Here is a 25229-nt window from a genome sequence, read left to right as displayed (position 1 = left end):
TAAAGTGTTTTGTGGCAGGAAATGGAGGAAGTTAGCATTTTTTCACTTGACTAAAAAACAAAAAGCAGCTTTGGGTAACTAACATATATTAATTAAACTCATAAGCATACTGTTTTGGGGAAAGCTCTAAATGCTCACATTTAAGGAGCAGTAACTGACATACTTACTGTTTATTTTCATATGGATAATATAATAACACTATTCACCTATTTGATTCCAGAGGGGGTTAATTCCTGGATGGTTTGGATCCCAGTGCTTTGCTGTATCAACCTGTAGGTGTTAAGGACTGGGTTGCCCCTTAGGTCTGTTCCTACATTTGTACTCTTTGGAACTAATGGCAGTTTATTCAGCTGAAGGACCATTTTTTTCTAGTGATCTGCAAAGTTTAGCTAGTTCCAGGAACTGGTGCCAAACATGTCTGTTCAAACAGGCTATGTCATCATATTTTTGCCAAGACAAGGCTTCATGCTGAGGATGATGTTGGGGGGGGGGGGGAGATAACCATTAAGTTAAAATAATTTGCCATTTCCAAGGACAGAATGCAGAGAGTAGGTGGGATGCTAGTGACTAAATCATAATTTTTATCTCTCTAGGCTCAGCATTTTCCTATTTAAATCAAATTAAGAAACCCAGGTCCTCTGGAAAATTCTATTGAATGGTAATTGCCATTTAAAGCTACTAACAAGCTTTTTAGGTAAGTAGAACAGGATCACTATTAGGCTTCTGGCAGCTTATTTCTCTTGTACTGCATGGGCTGCCTCATGGCTACTTTACAGTGGACTTAGCAAATTCACCTGTTCTGTCACCTTAGGTACTGATTTATCAGATTAGGCAGGTAGAAACTCTAAAATCTCTCATCAGGAGCTGGATGCAATTATTTGACCATTGCTAAGACAGCACTGTCTTCACTGGCACACAGACAGAATCAAAATATCAAATTATCCTAAATCTTAATTTTTACTAAAACCTAATTTACTCAAAAGTTCATTTTAATTTAGCAAAAACTATGTATTTAGATTCCTAGCTGGCTTTGGACATTCCAGCTTCATCTTTTGCTTTTTGCTCTTCTCATACTTTGGATAATAAAAATCAATTCATGTTGCTTTATTTTCAGCTTTAGTTTTGTGTAACTCTAAAACTTTAGGAAATGTTCTTAAAGACTTTTTACAAGTTTTGCTTTTAGATTTTTTTATATACATATATTTCTGTGGCTTCAGCACAATGTAGTACCACTGTGAATCAATCAAAAAAGCAGGGTCAAAACCTATCTTTAGTAGGCTTTGACTCTACAGGCAGTGTTACAGTTGTGAGAAAAACACACATTTAGCTGCTTAATAAGATCCCAGAGCAGCAGCCCACCTGTGATCTCTGTCTTCTTTCATCATCTGTACTTCCATCAGTCTCCCTTTTCCTGTTTGTTCCACTGTTAGCTAAAATTGCCAATAAATGTGAAAATGGAAATGTAATGAAGTGGTAGGTACAGACAACATAGCAGTGTGAAGATTTACATTTAAAAGACAGTTCTAAAACTGAAGAATTGTATCAACTATTACTTACAGGGCATTCAATGGCCCTTTAATGCAAAAGGTGACTACAAGCCTAAGAGAACAGTCTAGAACCTCTTCTTAGCCACAGGCTTTAAAATTAAAGAAAACATGCAACTTAAACTAGATGTAGATGTAACAAGGAAAGGAGCACTACAGCAACCCCATCTAGCTCTGCTTTGTGGGATAGTTCTTTTTCTACATACATGCCACAATGGTACCCACTAGGCTGCAAAGCCCTCATCCAGTAAGTCTACTTGCATACATAGCTCCCTCTTTAAAATAGCGGCTGTTGGAAACCAGAAATTAGGAAGAAATCCTTCTTTCATAAATCTTAGAACTTCTCAAGAACCACCATGTATTAAGCCAGTTTGTGATGACCTTTGCAAAGGCACTGATGAACGCATGCGTGATTTCTATGAAACACTGCAATGGGAATGCAGAACAGTGGCTGAGTTCATGCACAACAGAACTGAACTGCAAAAATGGCAAACTAGGTACATGAACTAAGGAAATGTTAAGAAAATCAGGTAGCTCTAAGGCAGCCAATCCATTTAGGCATTTTATCATGTGCCTTTTGCTGAGGAACAACATGGTCAAGCTATGTAACACAGGGAACTGCTTGAGCGAAGAACCAAAGAGGTCAAAGGAATTTAACTATGTGATCAGAGATCAAGAGTTGCAGGTGGCTGTCCCTCATGTTCCTTATGTCCCTCTTGTTCCTGACAGAAGATTAAGGCCAGGAAAAATTCCAGAGTGGAGAGAAACCTGAGGAAATGGGTATGGTTTTACACGATTTTCTAATTTTCAACAATAACAAACTACCCAGGATCAGAAGTAAAAATGCTTATGAATTTCTGTGTTTTCTTGAAAAAACAACAAATGCAAGGTTAGGAGTAATTTGGTTTTTTGCTGTATTTTGCTCAAGCAGCTCTGGAGTCTGACCCTTGTTTCACAAAAAAAAAACATAAAATCAATGCCTGGGAATTGTGTCTGTACTAAGAGCAGAGAACTGCTGTGTTGCTACAGATGGCACAGGACCATGGGCCCACAGAGTCTCTTTGAAGAAGTATGTCTTTAGTTCTGAATGATACACTAGCAGGAAGGGAAACTGAAGTAAGCCAAACTATACTTTTCTTTCAGAAATGTGGGAATATATTGCCAGCAACTGGGAATAGAATGCAAACTAGTACTCAGAGATACAAGCACTCTCATACCTTATCTGAGCACTTGTAATCCATTTTTATGTATTACGTGTAAGCATATTCCTTCCCAGCAACTAGCGTCCTCCATGTCAGATTTCACAATTTTTACTCACAACTCCTCTCACTTGTCATTTTACTACTACTGCAAAAAAAAAAACAAACAACCCTCATAATGGTATCACTGGATGTGCGATCAAGTAAAACATTTACTCATGCACGTGGAAGAAACACTGTCCAGATCGGTTTATGCTGCCACCCAGGCAATCAGAGTGAGAGGATTACATTGCTAATTATACCTCTGAGGTGCTATTCTTACAGCATCAGGCTATGAAGACTGTCTCCCTCATGTATTTTGTGTTTCATCTTTCTTGCCTTACACATGTGGCTCCATGTATATTTCACATAAACTTACTGCTGAACACAAGAGATGGAAAAATATTTTCAAGCAATACATAATTGCAAATACTTCACATTTATTTTGTTTATGTTCTTTTGGGATTAATTACTCCAGGGATATGGTGCTCAGTTCCAGAGGTGCAGATCTCCTAAAAACATGGATCTAAGCAAAGCAAAGAGAGGGAGCTATGCAAATGGAAAACACTTAGATTGCCAATGTACTTAGTAACCTCTCTTTGTTAGTCTGTTGAAGAGGATGGTAACAGGCTGGTGGCAAGAGCAGCAACAGATGCATCTGAAAATTACTACCCAGTGTTTGGATGAAGCACGTGCCATATGCACGTCTGCCCTTTCCGCTCCAAAGGGAGCCGACCAAGCTGCATTTAACGATGGTGAGGGGTAGGTAAAACACGAAGCACGGCTGCGAAGGGGGCGCACTCCTCCCCCCGGCTGTCCCGCAGAGAGGCCGCGCTACCCTCACTCCTGGCCCTCACCTCCTTTCCCGCAGCCCCGCTGAAGGTGTGAAGTACCAGAAAGGAGGCGCTGCGTTACCTCACGGTCCTGCTCTGGAGCCTGCTAGTGCCGGGGCAGGGCCGCTCCCACCCCTCGGAACCCAGACATCGCGGGGGCAGAGGGAGTCTCTGTGGTGGTAATTCTCAACCGAGGGCCTCCGCTCCGCGTGTCGCCGAGGCAGCAGTCAGGGACTGCCGCAGCACTCGCGGCCGCCAGCTAACGGGATGCGCTTTAAGTCTGCTCTGTCCGTGCTGTACTCGCTTACCGCGAGCAGGGCGGGAATAGGCAGCGCCGGGGAGCCGCTCGCCCCACGCCTGGGGCTGAGGGAGCACCCGGGTGCCGGGGGTTGACATGGCCGCTGCCCGCGAAGGGGCCGCGCTGCCATGGCGACGGGGGTGGGCCCCGGAGGAACGGTGGGAGCAGAGAGGAGCGGGGCGGGGCGGGGTGGGCCGGGCCGGGACCGGGGGACGCGCGGGGCGGTGCTCCCCGCCGCGGGTACGGCGTCGGACCCACCTGGCTCCCGCCGCGGCGGGCCGCTGCTCTGCCGGCCGGCATGGGGAGAGGCGGTCCTGGGGCTGGCGCATGCGCCGCTGTGCGGAGCGACCCGCGGGGTCTGCCGGCCCAGGCCTCACCTTGCGCTTCCGCGGGCGGCCGCGTCCTCGGCGGCGCTGTGCGGGAGGCGGCGAGGCGCGGAGCCGGGCAGGAGCGGTGGCGGGAGGAGAGCGGGTTACCTCACGGGTGAGGCCGCGTTACCGAAGATCACTCCTTTGACCCCAAGTCAGAGACACGCGGCCGAGGCCGGCCCGGGCTGGGCAGGAGCCAGGCGTCGGGCCTCCTGCGGCTGCCGCGCACCGCGATGTACACAAAGCAGTGAATAACCACGGTTCGATGTCTCTGGCATCAGTGTGAGGCACTGATTCTTGCTAGTAGTTAAAACTTGGGAATTTAATTGAACAGCTTAGGCAGAAGCTCTTCCCTATGAGGGTGCTGAGGCGCTGGCACAGGGTGCCCAGAGGAGCTGTGGCTGCCCCATCCCTGGCAGTGTTCAAGGCCAGGCTGGACACAGGGGTTGAAGCAACCTGCTCTAGTGGAAGGTGTCCCTGCCCATGGCAGGGGTTGGAAGTGAAATCCACTGTGGGTTTTCATGGTGGTGGTATGGAGATGCCACACCGACATTGGTTAAAGGGTATGTTTAGCAGGCACAAAAGGTACTTGGCAGTTGGACACAAAGTAGAATAGTATTGTACTGGTTTATTTTAACACTAGAGTTGAGTGCGCAGTTCCTGATCAAAGAAAATAAGAGGTGTAAACCTCTGTGATGTGTTAGCATGTGAGGCCAGAACATCTGTCTGTTTATGGAGTGAGTGTCCTTTTAACACACTTGTGAAGTTGTGGCTTTCAAGATACTTGCAGACTTTTGGCAGTATTATGTGTCTGTCTCATTAGCCATATTAGTGCATTAGCTGGTAGAATTAGTGCCTCTAGTACATCATATAAATTATATAAACAGTAGCAGTGTTGACGTAGTTTTTACTTAGGCTTTTAAAAAGTAAAAACTTAGTGGAAGTGCAGAAGAGGTCTCTGTCACTCCTTTCTGCTAAGCTAAAGGAGCTGTCAGCGTGGGAGATGCAGGACTTGCTTCTTGAAACGTGTCAGTGCTGTTACTATTGAAGCATCTCAAACATGTCTTGTTTTTTTGACAGCATTAGCACGCCACATTTCTTCCTGCAGCTGTGGTTTCTGAACAAGCAAAAATACCAGCTGTGGGAATCTCACCTCTCTCTTGCCCTAACAGACCCGAATGCAGTTTCCTTCCCCTGTGTGCCAGTCAGAAACTGGTGCTGGAGTTTACAAGCTTCATTTTTTAAATTAGCTACAGGGCACACGTTTAGTGTTCGGTCCTGCTGAGTGTGATTTGTGCCTTTGCCATCAATTACACTCCTTGTGTGTAATTCTGAGCAATGAGCGATCCTCATTGCTGGCTTGAGGCTGGAATGCTGAGCACGGCTGTGCACAGGCCATGTGATAATCTGTTCCCAGGATTTGTGTTTATCGTTACAGAATTAGGTGAATAAACAAACCTGCTGCATGCTTCAGAAAGGAGTTACAAAGTTCATAAAATTCGTAGAAGAAAGCATATAGTTTTCTTTGTTTTGTATAAAAATGCAACCACAGAGGCATACTGCATGTTTGAAAATGAGTGCTGGCTTTGCTCCTTGCTGTCTGGAATGAGGATAAAGATGAGGTTTTCACCACACTGTGCCCTTGATCTGGCTCATGGTGCAGCTACACCTCTACCTGCACCAGCTGAGTGCAGGTTGAGCCAGGAAGGGCCCCTCAGGACTGTGGCACAGGGAAATCCATGTTGCAGGGATGTTCAGAAATTCATCTTCTGCCAGGCACAGGGTTTTTTCTAGGTCAGAGAACGAACCAGAACCAGCAGAAAACTCACTGAGCTTGAACATGGGATACAGGCTCCTGGATACAGCCAGAAAAAGGTTGGTTGTGCTTGGAGCAACTCAACAGAATCTAAGGGCTGAAATGGAGAAAAAGGAAACTTTTTCTGGGAAGAAGTGTGAATTCAGGTTCAGTGGAAATCCTGGGAACGTAATGAGATTCTCTAATACTGTTCGGACCTAATGCAAATGGTGGAACTCCACTGAAGCTGAACCTGCCTCCCTCAGATCTGAGTTCTGCCGTTTAGATCTTACAAAGCTTGCCTGCCTGGAGCTTATTTTAGATCACCACATGCCACCTTGTGGCAAATTAACATGATTCATCTGTTCTTTTTCCAACTCTAAACCACTGCTTTTCTCTGTTAAGGTTCTGCCCTCGTTTTACATTCTTTGGATTGATGTCGAGGCAAGATGGGTTTCATCTCCAGAGTTCCTGCCCTTCATCTTGGTAGTTCTGCGAAGCTTGGAACCACCTGTTCAACGTGGTAGTATTTTGTAGTATGAGGTTAGGCCAAAATAAAGTGTGCTTCTCAGCAAGATGTTCTGAGTGCTTCCCAGAAACCTTGCTATTCAAAGCTCACAGCTAGCTGAAAAATAAGTACATGGGGATAATCCAAAGAGTTATTGGAAAGAATACGGAGTGTTTACCTTCAACCTTCTATCTTTTTTTCTGCATCCAGGTTGTCTGTGGCCCTTACCTCTTTTGCATAAGTATTGGATTTAAATGCTTTATTCCTCTTTTTATCTCCTGACATCCCACTTGCTCACTTAGAGATAGCAGTGTTATTTTCCAGCGTAAGCACAGCCTTTACAAAGATGTTTCAGGTTTTTACTACAAGCCTTTCATTTGCACTGTTTATGAAGGCATATCATATATTGTAAAATGTCTGTCTTGTTTGCTGGGAACATCAGTGTGATGGGAAAGAAACAAAAGACTACAAGGGATAACCAGCAGATGTAATGAAACAATGCCAACAGCAAGAGAAAAGAGGCTGTTTCTGGGGCTAGGAAAGTCCTCAATGGAATGTGGTCATGCTATTATGAGTTTGGAGAGTGGATCCTAAATACAAACAAGTTTGTGTGCACATTCACTGGAGCTGGTGGATCTTTTAGATGCTGAGTATTGTGCTGGAACTCATTCACCTCTTTAACTTTCCACCTTTTCCTGGAAAAATCAAGTAATGCCCATGGCTGCGAGGTTTCCAAGATGTGTTGCCTGGACAGTGTGTTGGTGGCACCTCCTGCTCACCCCTGCTGTGCTCTGGCATACAACAGTGTGAGGATGGAGACCCCTCACTGCGAACTGGACTTTGTTTCAGGGCAGGACAAGTGCAGCAGATACAATTCTGCTGCATGTTGTGACCAGTTCATGTCCTTTTATTTGATTTTTTGTGTATCTGGTTCCTGTTTTTTCTAGAAAGGCAAGTGTTTCTCAGTCACAGTTACCAGTCTTCTCCCTATTGCATAGAGGTTTCTTGCTCTTACTGCTTTTATTATTATTGTTGTTTTCATGGGGCTTTGTGTTGCATTTCCTTAATCTTTTGGGGTTTTGAGTGCTTCACATTTGTTAGCTTCAAGACCTTAAAACTGTGCTTTGGCCTTTATCGAGCTGATAGCCTGATAAGTCAAGTGCGAAGTTGTTTAGAGTAAGATTGTTGTCACAAAGAGTAGTTGTCCTGTAGTTTACCTTAGCCACACTTTTCATTAAAGAATTTCTTTTTAATAATTACTGTGCCTCAGCAGAGAGCTAATAATCACCTCCTGTTTTACAGGAGCACAGGGGAAAGGCCTGAGTGTCTGGGGCTTTCAGTGGCTGTACTTTAAAATCATGATTAAGAAACTTGATAGTCACAGTCTACAGCTTTGACTCTGGTGAGTTCTTTCACAGATCAGGGAATACAGGAGCTTTGAGACCCTCTCCTCTCCTCTGTGTGTAGTGCGTGTTCTCCTTCCAGAAAGGTGTTATAGAAATAACATTGTGGTAGGTAAAGGTGTAAGTGGCTGCATTTATTTCAGTTCTCTGCTTTCATCATCCTCCTTTGTGTAACCATTTTACTTTCTAAGGCAGATGCTTACATATTTTTCATTCTATAAAGCCTGTAATGGTTGAAGTTACACGCAGCTCTAGAGCTGCAAATTAATATGAGCCACAATCGGGGAAAATAAATTTCCACAGGATAACATAGCAGCTGTAAGTTTGCAGGGAGCTAATTTAAACCATACACTCTTACCAGTCTGCCTTGAGCATTAGTAAGAAATATCTGAAGTGAGATGTGGTTCATTCTGGTTGTAATTCTAGTGGTAATTTTTTCAGTGGTTAAAACTTATCAGTCTACGGTTTTTCTCTTTTTTGTTTTTGGTTTGGTTTTTTGTTTGTTTCCATATCATAAGTCTACAATTGAAGGGGATTTTCAGCGTTTTCTGTATTAGGCTGGACTGATGTTTCTGACCTAGAGGTAGTAAATGCCAGCTCCCCTGTGATGCTGAGTACAAATTCAGAATCATATCTGTACAAAATAGTGAACTCAATGGCTGCTAAGGCCAATTGCATGCAGCTAATTTTCTGTCAGAATGGATATTGTCTGTATCTCAGATTGAAAACAATTATTAACTAAATAGTAGTTCTCTTACCATCACACGAGAACATGAAGAATGGAATAGCTGCTTCCCAAGGGAGATGCTGAAAGAAGGAGGACTGAAGTAGTGAGTTTGGCTTTTGGGTTGGGTTTGGGTTTTGTTTGTTTTTTGTTTTGGTTTTTTTTGGTTGTTTTTTTTTTTTTTGTTGGGACAGAAAGAACAAGGACGGAGAAGTATGAATTAATTTTAACAAAACACCTGAAATGGCCATGAAGCAGAGTCAGGCTGTGTGAATCCCGTGGTTGCTAAATCAGAATGACCTGCCACACGATTGCTGTAGGGTGAAGGCAGAAAATGTAGATCAGGAAAAGTGAGCTGCAGAAGTGAAGTCATGTGGTTTCTGACCATTAAAGCACTGAACAAAACCCAAAGAGACAGTGGATGGGTTAGACTTTGACACAGACTTGCAAGTATTCATAGGAATTCATTGCTACGCCTGCAGCTGGTGTCTAGAGGTAAGGGGACAGCTTTTGGTAGGTATAGAAATACTGCTGGAGAGCTGCATCACAAATTGCCTCAGAAGCAGGGTTGTTCCAGCCTCAGCATCACAAATTGCTTCAGAAGCAGGGTTGTTCCAGTCTCAGCATCACAAATTGCTTCAGAAGCAGGGTTGTTCCAGCCTCAGCATCACAAATTGCCTCAGAAGCAGGGTTGTTCCAGCCTCAGCATCACAAATTGCCTCAGAAGCAGGGTTGTTCCAGCCTCAGCTGCCTGGTATTTTACATGATATGTTTTGTTAGGATTTTCATTAAGTCCTATCCAAGTCTCTGAATAAACCCTCCCTAGAAGAGGAAACTATATGGTTGTGAAGGGGGTAATGAGACAGATTCTTCATCCCTCAGATTCTTCATCCCTCTTACACTGTTTACCATGCAAGTACAGGAGTAGAACAGGACGTGGTCTAGCTCAGTGCCATCGATATTGCCATCGTATCTTAAAGCTGGTCTGCGTTCATCTATGCTGGTTTCCACAAGACTGTTCTACAAATAACAGTCAAACATACTTACTGTAATTCTGTCTTTCTTGGCATAAGGGGGGGTGGGGGATTTTGTGAGCTTTATGCTCCTCAAAAACCCATCAAGAGCCATTAGGCAAGGGGTCAATTTACTTCAAGCTCACAGCATCCTCGGGGGTAAGACCATCAGAGAACAAAGACTAGGCACATACATTGTACAATATCCTCATTTAACAGAGCATCAGATCCTGCATGAAGGCAGGACATTCAGAAAGGTGTATCTGAAATACAGCTTCACCTTTTGAGAGGAAAAGAGGTTACCTCAGCGCACTTAGCAGAAATTGTTTAGGCTGTGGTCTTGTCTACCATCCATGAACATTTGTGTCAGTAAAAGCACATTTGGACACTGTCTGCCCAGAGTTTAAACTGACAAGCATTCGTGCTGGAGCAGCATGGACACTTGGTTCTGCAAGGACATAAGCAACATCATATGATGAACCTGCTTTGCTACAACTAACTGTAAGTGGCTTTTCTGATCCCACAAAGTTGAGTTATTTTGTTTTTTATAAGAAATAGGGTGCTTTAAAATTGTGATTGAACTCAAGGAAACTGCATTTGATTTGTGGATATTATGGAAGCAATAAAAAAGAGTTTAAAAAAAAAAATCAGTTTTCTGGAGATCATTTGTTCAGCTCTACTATTAATACTGTTTTGTTTGCCAGACTATGATCAAAAACATTTGGCAGGCAAGACTTGCTCAGGAAAGTGAGCCAGTAGAGTTGAGCTGTCATCCAAGTACGTACAGAAAAACTGTTCTCTTGGCATGGAAAACAGACTGTTTACAGAAATAATAAACATGCCCTCTAAAATTATGTTCCTTCTCTCTAAAATCATGGAAGGTCGCAAGACTTTGACCCTACAGAAGGAGCATAACACTTTATGAGACTTCTGTCAAAGCACATGATAAAAAATAAATACACTGTAATAAAGAAGTGTCAGTCTGATGGCTCAAATGTGCCTTCCTAACATATCCTGTCTCCCTTCTTTCAGATGTGGTATGCACACTGCCACGCAAAGGAAGCCCATCTGGAGGGGATATCAAATCAATCCATTTTCTTGACGTATCGGTTGATGTAATTAACTTTTGTTTCATCTCCCAAGTAAACCTTGTAAACAATAAAACGTGTCAAAGTGAAATACAATTTATTGAAAAGTGTAATTTGCCAAAGTCCTTATGGTGATTCAGCTGCTGGATAGAGCCCCAGATGCTGAGTATCCATGAGGAATAAGAGCCTGATCTGGCCAAGACTTGTTTTTTCCCTGAGTCCTGACGATAGATGAGTGAGCTATAAGCAGGGTAGGAGGTAGTGGCTGGCTACCTCAGCAGCTGCCTGCAGCTGGAGGAGGAGTGTGTTCACCACTGTTGCCAACATACCTGGAGGGTGATAATCTCACCTTGTTAGTTCCTCAGGATTTCCAGGTTTATTCCTTATTTGGGTTCCTCCTTTCTCCCCTGTAAAGCTGTTCACTTAAATGCTGCTGTGTAAACTCCAGGCATGGGAGTGACAAATATCACTCATTCTTGAGTAAAATAGCGCAGCTTTTTAGTATCATTTGAACATCTTTGATGGAGACCCTCAGCCCACGTTCATGGTCTCCTTGGTGCAAAGCAGACAGAACAGGCTGACAGAAAGGTTGTGGTTATACTGGCCATAAACTAAAATGTTTTGCAGGCGTTTCCCTGCAAAACTGTCTGGGGCAGTCTAGCATCAGGTAGTATTTACAGATGAGAACTGAGATGAGGGAACTGCAAGACTTCTTGACTTGATACATGCTACTCTTCAGCTGCCTGCAAGTAAAAGTGTTTCTAAATCTCATTGCACTGCAGCATCTCTGACTGGGATCTGCTAGTCTTAGAATCAACCTGCTAGAATCAACCAGGTTGGAAAAGACCTTTAAAATCATCAGGTCCAGTCATTACCCCAGGATTGCTAAGTTATGGGTGTCCCTGCTAAGGGGAGACAGAGCCTAGCATTCAAAATGACAGTGTTTGAGTTCTAGGAGGACAGTTACCCGAGTTAACAGGTTGCACATGAGAATCTCCACTGACTACATAGGGAACCAAGGAAACCAGTGTTAGTAGGTTAATCTTTATTAATAGATCCTTTCCTCCTTCCCCTAATTACTGGCACAGCTATTTCCTTATGTTCTTCCCAGATGCCTCTCCTGGTTTTCACTCACACACTGCCCGCTGCTTGCACAGACACAGCAAAGGGGCTCTGATCTCACAGCTCAGGCACAGTAGCAGCAGCTCTCCTTACCTGCATGGAGTTCTGCATGGCCTGCAAGCTGGAGAGACTCAGCATTGCATCTAGGCCTGCCTGTAGCTCCATGCTGTCACAGGTATTTTGGGGTCTCACTGAGCAAGGTCAAGAAGCTACAACACTAGTTTTGAGGGCAGTTCATTATAAGACTGACACTATTCTATTCTGTGTCAAACAGCCATTAGCCCTTCCTCTGGCATCCCTCTAGTTCCAAGGAAGCAGAAGGGTATCCCTGCTGCCTTCTTTACCCCAGTTGCCAAAGTCTTTTCATGCACAGCAGAAAACTAGACAGATAATCCCTCCTTTGGAACTTCACCAGTGCAGCTTATACATGTGCAGAATATAAAAGATATTTAAATGTGAGCTCTCAGCTTGCTGATGGTGAGTGTGTGAGTATTTGGCTTTGGGTCCATCTACGCCCTGCCCTACAAAACAGTTTAATCCAGAAAGAAAAAGAAAAGAATAACAGAAATCTTCATTTGCTGGTAGTTTAGATTGTTTAGATATAACTCACAACTGTAAAACATAAGAATTGCATTTAATAGTTAATAAATTATACAGCACACAGCATGTATTGTAATCTGTACTGCACATAATCTGTATGAAGTATTAACACCAATGTCTAAACAAAATATAAAGTCACTGTAGGCAATCTTAAAGCTCAGCTGTACAGTTTTTCTGAACTATTTTGGCTGTAGATGTGATATTTCACCCCTTTACCCTCATATGGTATTAATTCAATTGTTTTATATGTTATACATGCGTAAGAACTAGAAGGGATTTCCTTAAACAACAAACACTGAGGATAAAAAGGTTGGTGTTTATAAAAATGTCAAGCTCAAAGGCTCTTCCATAACTTGTTAGAGGATTGCTATCATTTAGGACTCAAAAGCCAGTCATTCAAAAAGTCCTCCAGAGAGAAAAGCTAATCCTGAGTTTCCACTCATGAGTTACCAGTCTGGTCCCTCAGCAGAGCATCACCAGCAAGCGTGCTGAAAGAAGATCAGAGAAATTTGGACATAGTTTAAAAGACCCAAAAAGGGCTGTAGGATGATTCACTTCTACAGCACTTAGTCCTGGGTTTCTCTCCTGTTTGGTTTGTGTTGAGCAGCTTGGTGTGAGCAGCCTAGAGTACAGTGCAGCTGATGTTCATGCAATGCTCTGTTGCTGTGGGGTGTTGGAAGGGGAATTCTGTCCTTCAGCTGAGCTGTTGCTCTTCCAAAGGCAGGGTGGCAGGGGTGACATCATGAAAAGACATAGGGTTGTCGTATGTCTCTACCATTAATCTTAGCTCACTGTATGTGCTGGAAGGCATTGCTCAGTCACAGGATGAGATGTGGGAGCTTTCAGGGTCGTTGGGCACAGTCTCCGTGACTGAGCAGGAGTGTGCAGGTACTTACATGCTGTGTCTCAAAGGCTGTTGATGACCCACAGGAGCCAGTGCCTTGGCTGTTGGATGTGCTGATGCATTGGTATTGCCAGTTACATGCAAAACCTTCTTGGCAATAATGATTCGTATTATTTACTGTCATTGTTAAAATCACAGCTTTTCTGTACTCATGTTGCCATTCATTGAAATACGTTAAGTGGAACTTTACCTTTCTGTATCAAAATCCTGTGATATAACGAAAAAAAAAACATTAGCTGGAACTTTATTTGGGATGTAAGGGGAATAAACATGGTCTGAATCTGATTCTTCTGAGTAAGCAAAGGGCTCTTGTTAAAACTAATGGACAGATTTGCATTAATAGTACTGTACTGCTGAATCTGTCTTTAATACTGAGTGTCTGCACTTGTTTCCTGTTGATGCTGGTGTTTGATGCTGTGGCCTAAGAAACAAGCACCAGCAGCTGGGAGGCTGTAGGCTACTCTGGCTCTCCAGAAGTGTACCAGTGTGTAAAAAAAGGCAGTAGAAATGGGGACAAAAAGGGCCTGCTGCTGCCCTGCTGTGTGGCTTTGAGGCCAAACCTTCAGCAGCTGTTGTTGCTGCGCTCCCTTTGCTGGCAAAAGGCTGTCACTTCAGGTTTGCTCTTCCATGAATCCCCCTATTACACTAATATTTAGTCACTAAAGGCTAAGCCAGTCCCTCTTTCTTTTGTCCTCTGTGACGTGGGTTAGTGGTGGACTTGGCTGTGCTGGTGGAACGGTTGGACTCGATGATCTCAAAGTTGTTTCTGTGATTCTATGAATATTCTCTCTATTCTACAGCTTCCTTTGCAGATGTTTCCGTTGCAGGGTGAGTGATTGTTCACAGCTTGTGCATAACAGAACGCACTAACCCGGAGCTCGGCCGCCCGGCTCCCGGGCTGCAGGGGCGAGGCTGCGGTGGGAGCCGGGTCTTCCCGGAGCCAGACGGCCCCGGAGCCAGCGCAGAGCCCTGGGACGGTCCCGCGATGACGCCGGTGCCGGCAGAGGGCCCCCGCGCCCCGGCTGCTCCCGCCGGGTGTCTGGAGCAGCCGCCCGCCCGGCCCCGGGAACGTGAAAACGCTGCAGGAGGAGCCGAGCTGCGCCCACCCGCCGGGACCTCGGGCGGTCTGCATACAGGTAGTTCCCTTTGCATGAATGATGAAAATCTCTTAAAATCTCAGCCTTCGAGGGGAGTTTTCTGTGTAAAGATTGGTCTCTATTAACATGGCTTCTTTTAAAGTTTTTCATTAAGGTATGACCTTCCTAATACCTTGCTTCATTCTAAATTAGACTGGTCCGTGAATAGCAGTAAGAAAACCATATTGAACTCTAATATCTGAAGGGGGCTACAAGAATGAGGGACTCTTCATCAAGGACTGTAGCGATAGGACAAGGGGTGATGGGTTTAAACTGAAACAGGGGAAGTTCAGGTTAGATAGAAAGAAGAAGCTCTTCCCTGTGAGGGTGGTGAGGCACTGGCACAGTTTGCCCAGAGAAGCTGTGGCTGCCCCGAGGCCAGGTTGGACACAGGGGCATGGAGCAATCTTCCCTAGTGAAAGGTGTCCCTGCCCATGGCAGGGGGTTGGGACTGGATGAGCTTTAAGGTCCTTTCCAACCCAGACCATTCCGTGATTCTATGATTCTATGAAATGGGATACAGGAGGCAGAAGTTGATGACTGTAGAAAAAATTTCCCTTTCCCTCTTCCATCTCAGGCTTAGGTGAACGCATAGGACAGATTTTTCATAGACATAAGTATCACAGTGCAGTGTGTCTGTGTTCAAGGACAGCCAATGGTGTGAGCTGGGGAGGGTCACTGCAGGGCGCAGGACCCGAGCTGGAGTCTTGATTTCACTTGCAGTGATCTGTGTCCTGGGTTGGTTTCAGAGCAGAGTACACTAAGCAAAGCCCTGACCTGAGGAGTTATACAGAGGATGCTCAGGATCTTCACACAGGTTGGAGCTCAGCATCAGGGGTGTTCTCCTGGGTGTTAGGGAGCTCCCTGCAGTAAGAAATGGCCTGAAAACCAGGCTGTGAGCCCAAGTGCATACACCTGCAAACCAGTGCTACTGCCTTCCTGTCAGCTCCCATGAAAATCGGGTTCCCTCAAACCCAGATCCTGCTCTCATGGAACCAGGGACAGCTGCCCCCAGTGCCAGCTGGTTCAGGACCAAACCTGGGGGCTCCGTTTGGTTAAATTCAGCACATCAGCACCAGGCATCCGTGTTTCTTTATGGCTCCCCACTCAGATGAACTGAGGAGAGCAGGTCCCTGCCCCATCACCTGCATCCGTCACACTGAGCACAAGTACCGTTATTGAATGTTTAACCTCATCTACTAGGTTACAACTAAGAGTCCTACAACGGGGTTTTAAGAATCCATTGAATCTCACCCATACTATGGAGATTAAAACTGGTAAAGAGTCCTAGGAACACAAACAGCATACAGAAATCCTCATCTGCGTGGTGCACTTTTATTTAGAAGAAAAGAAGAAATTCTGTCCCGGTGTGGTAAATGATACTCTGTTTCAGAGTGTTTCGTGTCTGGAACCCAGGTATCTAACTGCCCTCTGCAGTCTGTATCACAAAGGGAAACTTCTTCGATTAGAAGCCATTTAGGAGATTTCAGACATCCGATTGTTCAGTTTTAGAACAGTTTTCTGAAGTGTTTTGGATCTGTGTGATTGTCCTTTTGGTGAGCCCAGGCTCCAGACCCCTCTCCTGTGCCAGGACCGTTAGTTTCTATAGGAATGAGAAGAGATTCTGTCCCTAATCCCTGCTGTAGGGGCACTTTGTTTTTGTGCCTATATTTTAAAACAAGATACACGTACGGATCAAGTGTGTGTAAGAAATCAACTCACAAGGAAGGAGCCCTTCATCACCTCTTCGTTTTATATTGTTTGGCATTTAACAAAAGCTAAAATCAGCTCTCTAACTTAGGGGATTTTAACTTGCTGTAGTGGTGCTTGTGAGAGACTGGGACGTCAGGTTTAATACGATTTTAATGTGTACAAAACATCCTGTATTTTTAAATCAAATGTTTCAGTTAGCCCTTATTGTGTTAAATGTCTTCAACGTCTCCCTGCTGATCTATAAACCCAAACTGTCCAGCTCTGACCGCACCCGAGAACTGGGAAACAAAGCTGGCTGGAGGCTGACTATAAAACCAAAGAACGCAGGGATTTTAGTCTGTTTCTCCACTTTTAAAACCTGAAGGCCCCAGCTCTGCACAGATGTAGTCATTAACTTAATTTTATGAACTATAAACAGTCCTATTCCAGTCAGCCGACAGTACACGCAGCGAATAACCTCAGCACACACTGAAGTGTTTATGGCCACGGGGCTAATGTGGTATCGTTAAGGGCATCCTTAACTGTGCAGCAGATGTAGAGCTTGCTTAAATTCCAGCCAGTACAAGAGTGATAAGGGCAGTTCGGCTTTTTCTACCTGAAACTCCTTTAGCGTCTAGCGATGGATAGTGCAGACATAGGTGCTGTTTCAGATTGCTTATTTACTGAACTAATGCACCCCTGTTTAACTTACATATATATGTATATATGTATGTAACTCCTGTCATTTGCAAAACGCATTTATTGCCTGCAGTGTCCGTGCTCAGCTCCACATCCAGTACGCCAGTTGCAGCCACGCCGTGCAAGGTCAGTTTTGATGTGAAGCCTGGGATTTATGCTGAGCACTGACTGGAGTTCGAGGACTGTGCGTGCCACCCCACTGCTCCCTGATAGCAGCTCTGGGTGGAGAAGGATGCTTATAGACACTGTCGATAAGCCAAAATCTAATTTAACTAATCCATTGCTGTTCTTGGGGGCTGCAGCCACTGTGCTCATAGCAGTGCTGGTAAAGGAGCCTCAGAACTTAGGGGTCTCTTCATAACTAGAAATCAGTTCACAGAGGAAAGGCTGTCACAAGGAATACTGTCCAAACGACAATCCAGTCACGTTTGTGGCTAGTTACTGGTTTGTGTTCCCAAGCACTGCATCCCTTGTCTGTGAACTAAATGCGGGGGTCCGCAGTGTGGGTCTTGCTCACTGTTTGTGCTCTTCTGATGTTCTGCAAAATAAGATGGTGCCAGGGAAAGGGTGCTACAGTCGACTGGATGGGTGCATGGTGACACTGGGCAGCAGAGTGTGACACCTGGTGTGAGGTTTCCCTAGAGACTGGTGGGGATGAAGATGGTGCCGGCCGGCTTTGCCGGCCGTTCTACCGATATAAATTACATGTATTCGATCCGTAGTTATAGGGTTGGTTTCCTTATGCTTGTATATCTGTGGGAGCAATGGTGGGCACATGGTCCGTGTTGGAGTGTGTGGAGCAGCAGACGGGTGATGCACCTCCTGGGGCGGGGAATGAAGGGGCCGGGGTGCAGCTCACCGCAGCCCTGGCTCAGACCTAATTGCATCCTCTAAACGTGACTTACAAAAGTAACTAAATAGCGAAGCTGTCAGATGAGGCCAGGTGTTTGCAGAAAATCATTTTTAGAGGGATACGTGTTTAAATGCTGATGGTGCGTTTACTCAGCCATTAAGCATAATCTGTTACTCAGGACTGAGCTATTCCCTGAGCCCTAATGCTCCTTCCCAATTAGCCCGTGATGTCACGTTTTCCACTCTCCTCGTACCACTTTGTGGATTTCCTGAATACGAAGTGCCGGGAGAAGGGGGGTCTGTATCGCTGTGATCCCCCAGGGCACCCTCCAGCCGCGGGGAAGCGGGTGCTGTTCCGCAGTGCCCCGAGGGTCACCCCCGGTTCCGCAGCCCCGGTCTCCCCAGGTCCCGCCGGGCTCCGTGACCGGCTCCCCGCGGCCGGAGGTGGAGGGGAGAGCGCCCAGACGTCGCGGTGAGAGCCCCGAGCGGAGCTCGGGCTGGGAACTCGGGAGAGCGGCGGGACCGTTCCCGGGAGCTACCTTCCGGTGCTCTCCGCTTTAGGAGAACACCGGCAGAACCTAACCGAGGGTCCGGCATGTGCGGACCTCAGGAGAACCCTTCTTCCCGTCGGAGCGGTGATCAACCAGCGGAGCAAAGGAGCTCCGACCCCAGCGAGGAAATCCAAATCACTGCACGAACTAGGTCCCTTCTTCACAGCAAAATCTTCTCCTGCTGAACAGCCATCCTCTTCTATGTTGTCCCGTTGAAACAGAGACCTCTATCGAGGTATCGGAAGTGTAAAAGCGAAAGAAGCCTATAAAAATGCGTTCAGCTTTTAAATAAAGCAAAGATTTGAAGATCCTCGTAAAGCGATAAATTCTGATCATTCTGAAACTGGTTACGTGCATCTGTACAAAATTAAACAACTCTAGAAACGATGTGGGTTTGTCACCTAAAATCTGTTTCTGGTGCAAGAAAACAAATACAAAACCACGACACTAAGTCAGTAAATGAGGAGCATTTTTTTTCAAAGGGATCCCCTTCTAGTTGTTGGGGAGGGGGGGTGTGGAGAAAGTGTATAAAAAGTGGGGCCTGCCGCTTGTTGATCCCGTTACTCCTTAAAACCCCGCTTATTTTGCAGAACTTTCCCTCCTAAATGCTGCTGTTTCCGAAGGAGCGGGTGGGTGATGCTCACGGTTCGATCCATGAGACAGGTCGGCCTCAGGTGCTCGGTGGGAGCTCGGGGCATGAAGCAAATGCTGTGGACACTGTAAGAGTCACGGTTAAAAAGCCATCGACCGATGGACTTGTAACTATAGGATTTGCTTTGCAACGAGTTTATCGACTGTGAGTGCAGCGGGCGAGGGAGTTCACCCTTTCTCACAGTGCGGCATCAAAATCTTACAATATGAGCTTTTTGCATAAAGTTTTGGTTTTTTTTTTTTATTGTGTGTATATATATATATATATAGCCGCTCCCGGGGCTGTTTAGGGAGGGGATCCTCAGGCCGCCCGTGCCCATCACGCAAGCGACCTCTGGGCTGATGTTTCACCAGATTGTAAATCCTGACAGGATCACAGGTAGTCCCTTGCTGTCGGAAATGGCACCAGCTCTGTACCGCGCTGAGCCTGACCAGCGCAGAGATGGGGATGAGGTTTAAATATTTGCAATTATCATTGAGTTTTGGTTTATTTAAAAGAAAAAAAAAAACAAAAACAAAAAACCAAGGTGTGGGAGGGAGCTGGTAATTAATTCTATGCATGCCATTTGTTTCTGAGTGCGCTGGTCTCGGAGGTGAGGTTGTTTAAACAATCCGATGTGGATTTGTGTGCGTTTGAATACGGCGCAAATTCTTCTCACTTACTCCTCGTTATTTATTACAGTCGCTCCAAAGGCCCTTTTTGCTTCGGCCATTAGAAATCAGCACTTTGGCATGAAAATACCTTGTGAACTAAATAGGGAAGACAGACAAAAGATGAGCAGACAAAAGCAGGAGCTGGGGCTGCGGGCGGCCGGGAAGAGCCCGTGGAGTGGCATCCAGTTCTTTCGTGTTCCACGGAGACAAGGGACGTCTTTCTGAACTCGAGAAACGCGGAGAAACCAGGAAAATCCGTGCGGAACCGCTCCGTCCAAGCTGCAGTAAACATATGGAACAGGTTATCTGGGAAGGCAGTGGAAGTACAGAAAAATTAATTCAAGAAACACCTCTTTTCTGTCGGACGCGGGGGTTGAGTGGATCCGCTGAGAGGACAAGGCAGTAGCATTGAAATAAGGTGAACAAGCGAGCAGCACGGCCTCGTGTCCTGCGTCGTTCCCTGAACCCGTCCCCGTTATCTCTTCCTTCTCGCTTTAACTACAGTTACCGGCCCTGGGGTCCCCGCTGCTAGGACCTGCGGGTCTGCTCCCGGCTGCACCGGCGGCTCTGCGGCTGTGGGTCCCCTCTGCGTCTTGAGGGACGGGGCCACGGAGCGCAGCGGGCAGCGTGGGGCCGGGAATACGTCCCTCTGCGACCACGCTCACAGGGGGCAGAGTGCGGGGCGCCCGGGGCGGCCCCGTCTTGCTTATGGAGCGGGGCCGGGCGGCATCCTCGCCAGCCCCGCGGGAGCCGAAAGCGGCCGAAATCCCTTTTTTGGGGGTCGAAAACCAAAAAGACGAGGCTGAGCTTCCCCCCCCTTCCCGGGGATGAGCCCGACGCCCGTCCCCCTGCGTGGGCCAGCTCTGTCGTGGCTGGGCTGAGACCGTGGGATACATCCCGTGGGACCCGCGTGTCCGGTGCCGCTCCCGCCGTGGGGAGGGGGCCGAGCCCGGCCAAAACCCGCCCCCGGCCCCTGGCAGTTGTCCCTGCGGCGGGAACCCGCCGGCCGGGATCCGGGGGCTCCACCGAATCATCTCCCTTCTAATCCGTTAGTGCCCACATTTCCTACCGGGGATCACGAGCGTTGGGACACTCGCGCAGAAATCTTGCACGAAGTACGAAGGGAAGGCTTGTTTATTATCTGCGGTCTTGCGTGACACGGGCTGAAGACGAATTAAACGAATCCCGTTGTACAGAGCAAAACATTCGTGAAAAGTCTGTCAAAGTTATGGGAAAGCTCCGCTTCGTGCTGGGCTTTGTTTCGTTCCCTGATCAGTTCCGTGTAGTTCTCAGCGTTTGGGCCGAGGCCCGGAGGGAGCCGGTATCTGAGATCGTCGGGCCGGGCTCCCTCGACGGGCAGCCTCGACCCCAGATCGGCGGCGTGGCCCCCGCCTCCCCCTTGGTTGCGCCAGCTCCTCCGGACCCTGGGTTCCCACCGGCCACAGCACTGGGGCTGCCCCGGGGGCTCCGAGCCGCCGGTGGTGCCGAGGGGGTAGGCCCTTCCCCGACGAAGAGGACTTGCGGGTCCACGGCCGGGCACGCGGGGCTGGACCCCGGGGGGAGCCGGTCCTGAGGACAGGAGGCGCGGCCAGGTTGGGGGGAGGTGCTCTGGGGGCTCCGTGTGTCCACGGCTCCCCGTCAAGGAGCATGGGCGAGGACTGTGATGGGGATAAGGGTAGGATAGGGATAGGGACTGGGCCTGGGATGAGGATGGGACAAGGCAGAGGATGCGGCCGGGAATGGGGGCTGGGAAGGGGATGAGGCCGGGACTAGGGCTGGAGACTGGGGTGGGGATGGGGCCGGGGCTGCGCTCCAAAGGGGCCGGGGCTGCGTTCCAAAGGGGCCAGGGCTTGTTTGGGTGTCTGCTCTCCTGCGGCTGGCAGAGAGGATAATTTGCTTTATATGGCAGGGGATCAAATGCTCTGCTGTAACCTCTCGCTTCCAGGTACTCGCCCGCCCCGGCCCCTTCCTTCCTCCGCAGCCCCTCCCGCGCCCTCCCCCCGCAGCGCTGACAGCCCCGCCGGGGCCGGCGGTTATAATAGGCCGCTGCCCGTCGTCCCGGGGCGGAGAGACGCTCCCCGGTGCCGCGCCCCATGTGCATGCGGCGGTAACGGCTCCGGTCCGCCGCGCTGCTCCCGGGCCACTCGCTCTGGGGGGGCCGCTCCAGGCCCGGCCCGCAGGGCCAGGGTAGGGGCTGCGGGACAATGGACAGAGCCCCCGCGGGGCGCCCCGCTGCCCGGCTGCTGGCCGCGGGGCTGCGCTAGGGTGGCCCCGGCTCCCCCCCGCCCCGATCCCGGGGCGGCGGCGACGATGCAGCACCCGCTGGAGCTGGGGGCCGCGCACTACTTCCCGGCTGAAGCCTTCCCCGACCACCGGTCGCATCGCTACCGCAGCTTCATGATCGAGGAGATTCTCACCGACCCCCCGGAGGCCAAAGGGGCCGCGCCGGCCGGGGAGCTGCTCAAGTTCGGGGTACAGGCGCTGCTCTCCGCCCGGCCATACCACAATCACCTCGGTACGTGCGCGGGGGGAGCAGGGGGAGACCCCAAGTCCTCACCGAGCCCCGGGGATTCCCGCGGCCGGGGGGGGAGCGGCTGCGGGCTCGGGGCGGCGAGGCGGGGAGGCTTTTCCCGCTGATGGACTCGAGCGCGTTTTAGCGCCGGTTCCCGGAAGAAAAAAGTCGTGAATTTCGCCTTAAAAAATACCTGCCGGGCTTTGCCGGCCGCGTGCATCCCTCCGGCGCTCGGCCGTGCCGCGGGGGCTCCAGCCGGGAGCCTGACACGAAGAGAGCGGCTGCAGGCTCCGACGGCGCTTGCAGAGCGTGGCCCTTGACTTTCACGGGGAGAACGTTGTTGTTGAGCGGGTGTTTCTACGTGTTTTCGGATTGTGAATTGCTGGAGCCTGCGCAGCGGGGTCTGTGTCTGTAGGGCTGCTCTGCAGACACAGATTTGGCTGGATACCCGACATATATATTAATTTATATCTTAAATATATAACAGACAATTTATATATAATGCAGAAATATTTATAGTACTTTTGTGTAATACTTTTATAGTATTAATATGTAGTATTTATATATATATTTATTTAAAGCGGGAGCCAGCGAGGTCTATGCAGTCTGATACAGTATCTAGGACAAATGCATTTTATTAACTAATAGTTATTTTATTGTTAAACGCCAGTATTTAATATATTTCTAATGCCAGCATTTAATGTGCAATTGCAAAAGTTCTCCTTTCCCCAAGCCATCTCTATCTGCGGAGACATCGCTTTTTATCCGTAGAAAAGAACGGAATAGGAGGATCCCGAGTTCTCGCTCTGCTTTTGAAAGGGAAAGGGGAAAGCGTCATCCCCGCAGCAAGACGTTAGAATTTCTGTAAATCAGTATGTTTTTTAAGATGGGCAGAACGATCCGAAATTTTAGAGCCGATTCAAGGTTCGCTATAGCCCTCACGGCCTGGGTTCAGCGGGAGCAGGATCGGGTCCTGTAAGAAGGGAAAGAGGCAGTTTCAGCCTAGGCCGAGGGGAAGGAGCCCGCACGGACTCCTCGGAAAGGCCTTTCCAAGCCACCGGGCTCGCTCCGGGGCCACAGCCAGTTGGTGGAGCGGGGCCGGGGAGAGCGGAGCGGGGCCGGGCCAGGCAGCAGTCCCCCGGCTTGCGGGATGGCTGCGTGGCCGAGGCCGCGATTATCTGCATCCTCCTCCTCGTTGGGATTCTTAGGAATTGCTCCCTGCCCACACGGGAAAACCGTGGGGCTGCGGTTCACGGAGAGGTATAGAATTGTTCCCCGGTAGAAAATGTCCTGACGAGTACTCGTGAGGGAACCCCGGGCCCGTACCCGGGCCCCGCCGCCGCCGTGGGCAGCTGGTGGCACTGGAGGGGGAAGCTTTCGGGGGATTTAAACTGTTTCCACTTGTAACCCCCAAGTCATTCTCTAATTAGAAACTGCCGGTTGGAGGGCATGGCGTGACCCTGCACCGCGGAGAGCGGGGACCCAGGCAGGGCAGGCCCCGACCCCCGCCGCTGGTCCCGCACCCGCCGGCCTCGGGGGCTCGCTGCCGCGGAAGCAGAAGGACGCCGGGTTCCCGTCAGGGTTCGGATCCACGGGGCAGGAGAGCACCCTGCAGCCCCGGGGGTCCGCGGAGGCCGGGCCGGGGGCTGTCGACCCTGACACTCCCTGTCTCCCGCAGCGGTGCTGAAGGCGGAGCCGGCCGCCGTGTTCAAGTTTCCGCTGGCTCCTTTGGGCTGCTCGGGGCTGGGCTCGGCGCTGCTTGCGGCCGGCTCCGGGCTGCAGGGCGGCTCCGCCTCGCCTCATCTCCCGCTGGAGCTGCACCTTCGTGGCAAGCTGGAGCCGGGGCCCCCGGAGCCGGGCAGCAAAGCCAAAAAGGGCCGCCGCAGCCGCACCGTCTTCACCGAGCTGCAGCTCATGGGGCTGGAGAAGCGCTTCGAGAAGCAGAAATACCTCTCCACGCCCGACAGGTAGGACCCTGCGGACGGGGGCGGGACGAGACGGGGGCCCGTTTTTCCCGAAGAAAGAGTAAGGCTGCCAGCCGAGACCAAAGCTGCCGGGGCTCATTGCCTCTCTCTCGCCCGCAGAATAGACCTGGCCGAATCGCTGGGGCTCAGTCAGCTTCAGGTGAAAACCTGGTACCAGAACAGGCGCATGAAATGGAAGAAAATAGTAAGTGCCCCAGTCCGCCCCTTTTGAGCACGGCACCGCGCCCAGCGGGCTCGTCCTTCTGCGGGACAGCCCTGCCTAAAAGATACTACTACTAATAATGATACTAAAAACCGGTCTTAAGGACACCCCTTTCCCGGTCCGGGCCTGCCCGGCCTTGCAGCTCGGCCCCCGGAGGAGCCGCGCCGGCAGCCTCGGCTGCTCCCCTGGCTGCTGCCCGGACGCGGTGCTTTGCTCCGGGAGACGGTAGAGAGGGGTGTTCACGGTGGCAGCACGGTTTTATCGGGGTGCCTCCCCCCTCCTCTGCCCAATCCCCGCTCCGCAGGTGTTGCAGGGGGGAGGCCTGGAGTCCCCCACCAAGCCCAAGGGCCGCCCCAAGAAGAACTCCATCCCCAGCAGCGAGCAGCTCTCGGAGCAGGAGCGAGCCCGGGACGCCGAGAAGCCGCCCGAGAGCCTGGGTTCGCCGGCCGAGGTCAGCCAGGAGGAGTGAGGGTGACGGCCTGGGGCCCCACGACGGCCCCGCCGTCCCTCGGGCGCTGCCCGCAAAGCCCGCGCCCGGCCCCGCACTTTACCGGCGGGACGGGGGCGAAGGGCTGCCCCAGTTAATGGCGACGGTCGCCTTCGGCCTCCTGTGAACTGAGCGTTTGGGCCGGTGGTACCCCTGCCGCTCCTCTCCGCCCCCGCGGAGCGCTGCTCCACGGCCGCCGGTGTTGTGTGCGAGGGCCCGGAGGACACTGGATCCCATCTGACACACCTACTCGCTGTCTAAAACCCTGTGGTGCCCCTAGTTATTCGAAAACTGCATTTTATGATCGGTTTTATTAATGCGAAGATATTTACTTTATTTCAATAAAGTATTTTATGAACTATTGCTCTGA

General features: G+C 49.2%; 2 protein-coding genes and 1 long non-coding RNA gene across 7 annotated transcripts in view; 2 read left to right on the top strand and 1 right to left on the bottom strand.

Moving 5' to 3' along the window:
* The window catches only part of PTPDC1 (protein tyrosine phosphatase domain containing 1), a 23087-nt gene extending 18844 nt beyond the window's left edge, over positions 1–4243 (bottom strand). Inside the window, exon 1 of one of the 4 annotated variants that reach the window (XM_057413753.1) lies at positions 4172–4243. Coding sequence is in view for 1 of the 4 variants with exons in the window: in XM_057413752.1 (XP_057269735.1) it covers positions 1558–1564 (7 nt within the window). In the remaining 3 variants the exon portion in view is untranslated. Of the gene's footprint in view, positions 1–1557; positions 1607–3923; positions 3974–4171 lie in introns of those variants that run through there. The other 3 variants (XM_057413756.1, XM_057413750.1, XM_057413752.1) reach the window with 3 other exon arrangements.
* On the top strand, positions 3359–25229 carry BARX1 (BARX homeobox 1). 2 transcript variants are annotated; one of them, XM_057413759.1, is made up of 4 exons: positions 3359–3544; positions 23864–24152; positions 24270–24354; positions 24677–25229. In XM_057413759.1, the coding sequence occupies exons 1-4, from the start codon at positions 3466–3468 to the stop codon at positions 24839–24841; spliced, it is 618 nt and encodes a 205-aa protein (XP_057269742.1). In that variant the 5' UTR covers positions 3359–3465; the 3' UTR covers positions 24842–25229. The 2 variants fall into 2 exon arrangements, with proteins under 2 accessions (XP_057269742.1, XP_057269741.1); XM_057413758.1 differs by lacking the exon at positions 3359–3544 and adding an exon at positions 21813–22188.
* LOC130601591 (uncharacterized) lies at positions 7795–10908 on the top strand. Its single transcript, XR_008972709.1, has 2 exons — positions 7795–8095; positions 10158–10908. It is a non-coding gene; the product is annotated as an uncharacterized LOC130601591 (long non-coding RNA).

Source organism: Pezoporus wallicus, unplaced genomic scaffold (genome assembly GCF_028554395.1).
Source record: "Pezoporus wallicus isolate ANWC-B61680 ecotype Strahan unplaced genomic scaffold, APGP_CSIRO_Pwel_v1 contig_8649, whole genome shotgun sequence".
NCBI lineage: Eukaryota > Metazoa > Chordata > Aves > Psittaciformes > Psittacidae > Pezoporus > Pezoporus wallicus.
This window is presented reverse-complemented; position numbering and strand designations above follow the sequence as displayed.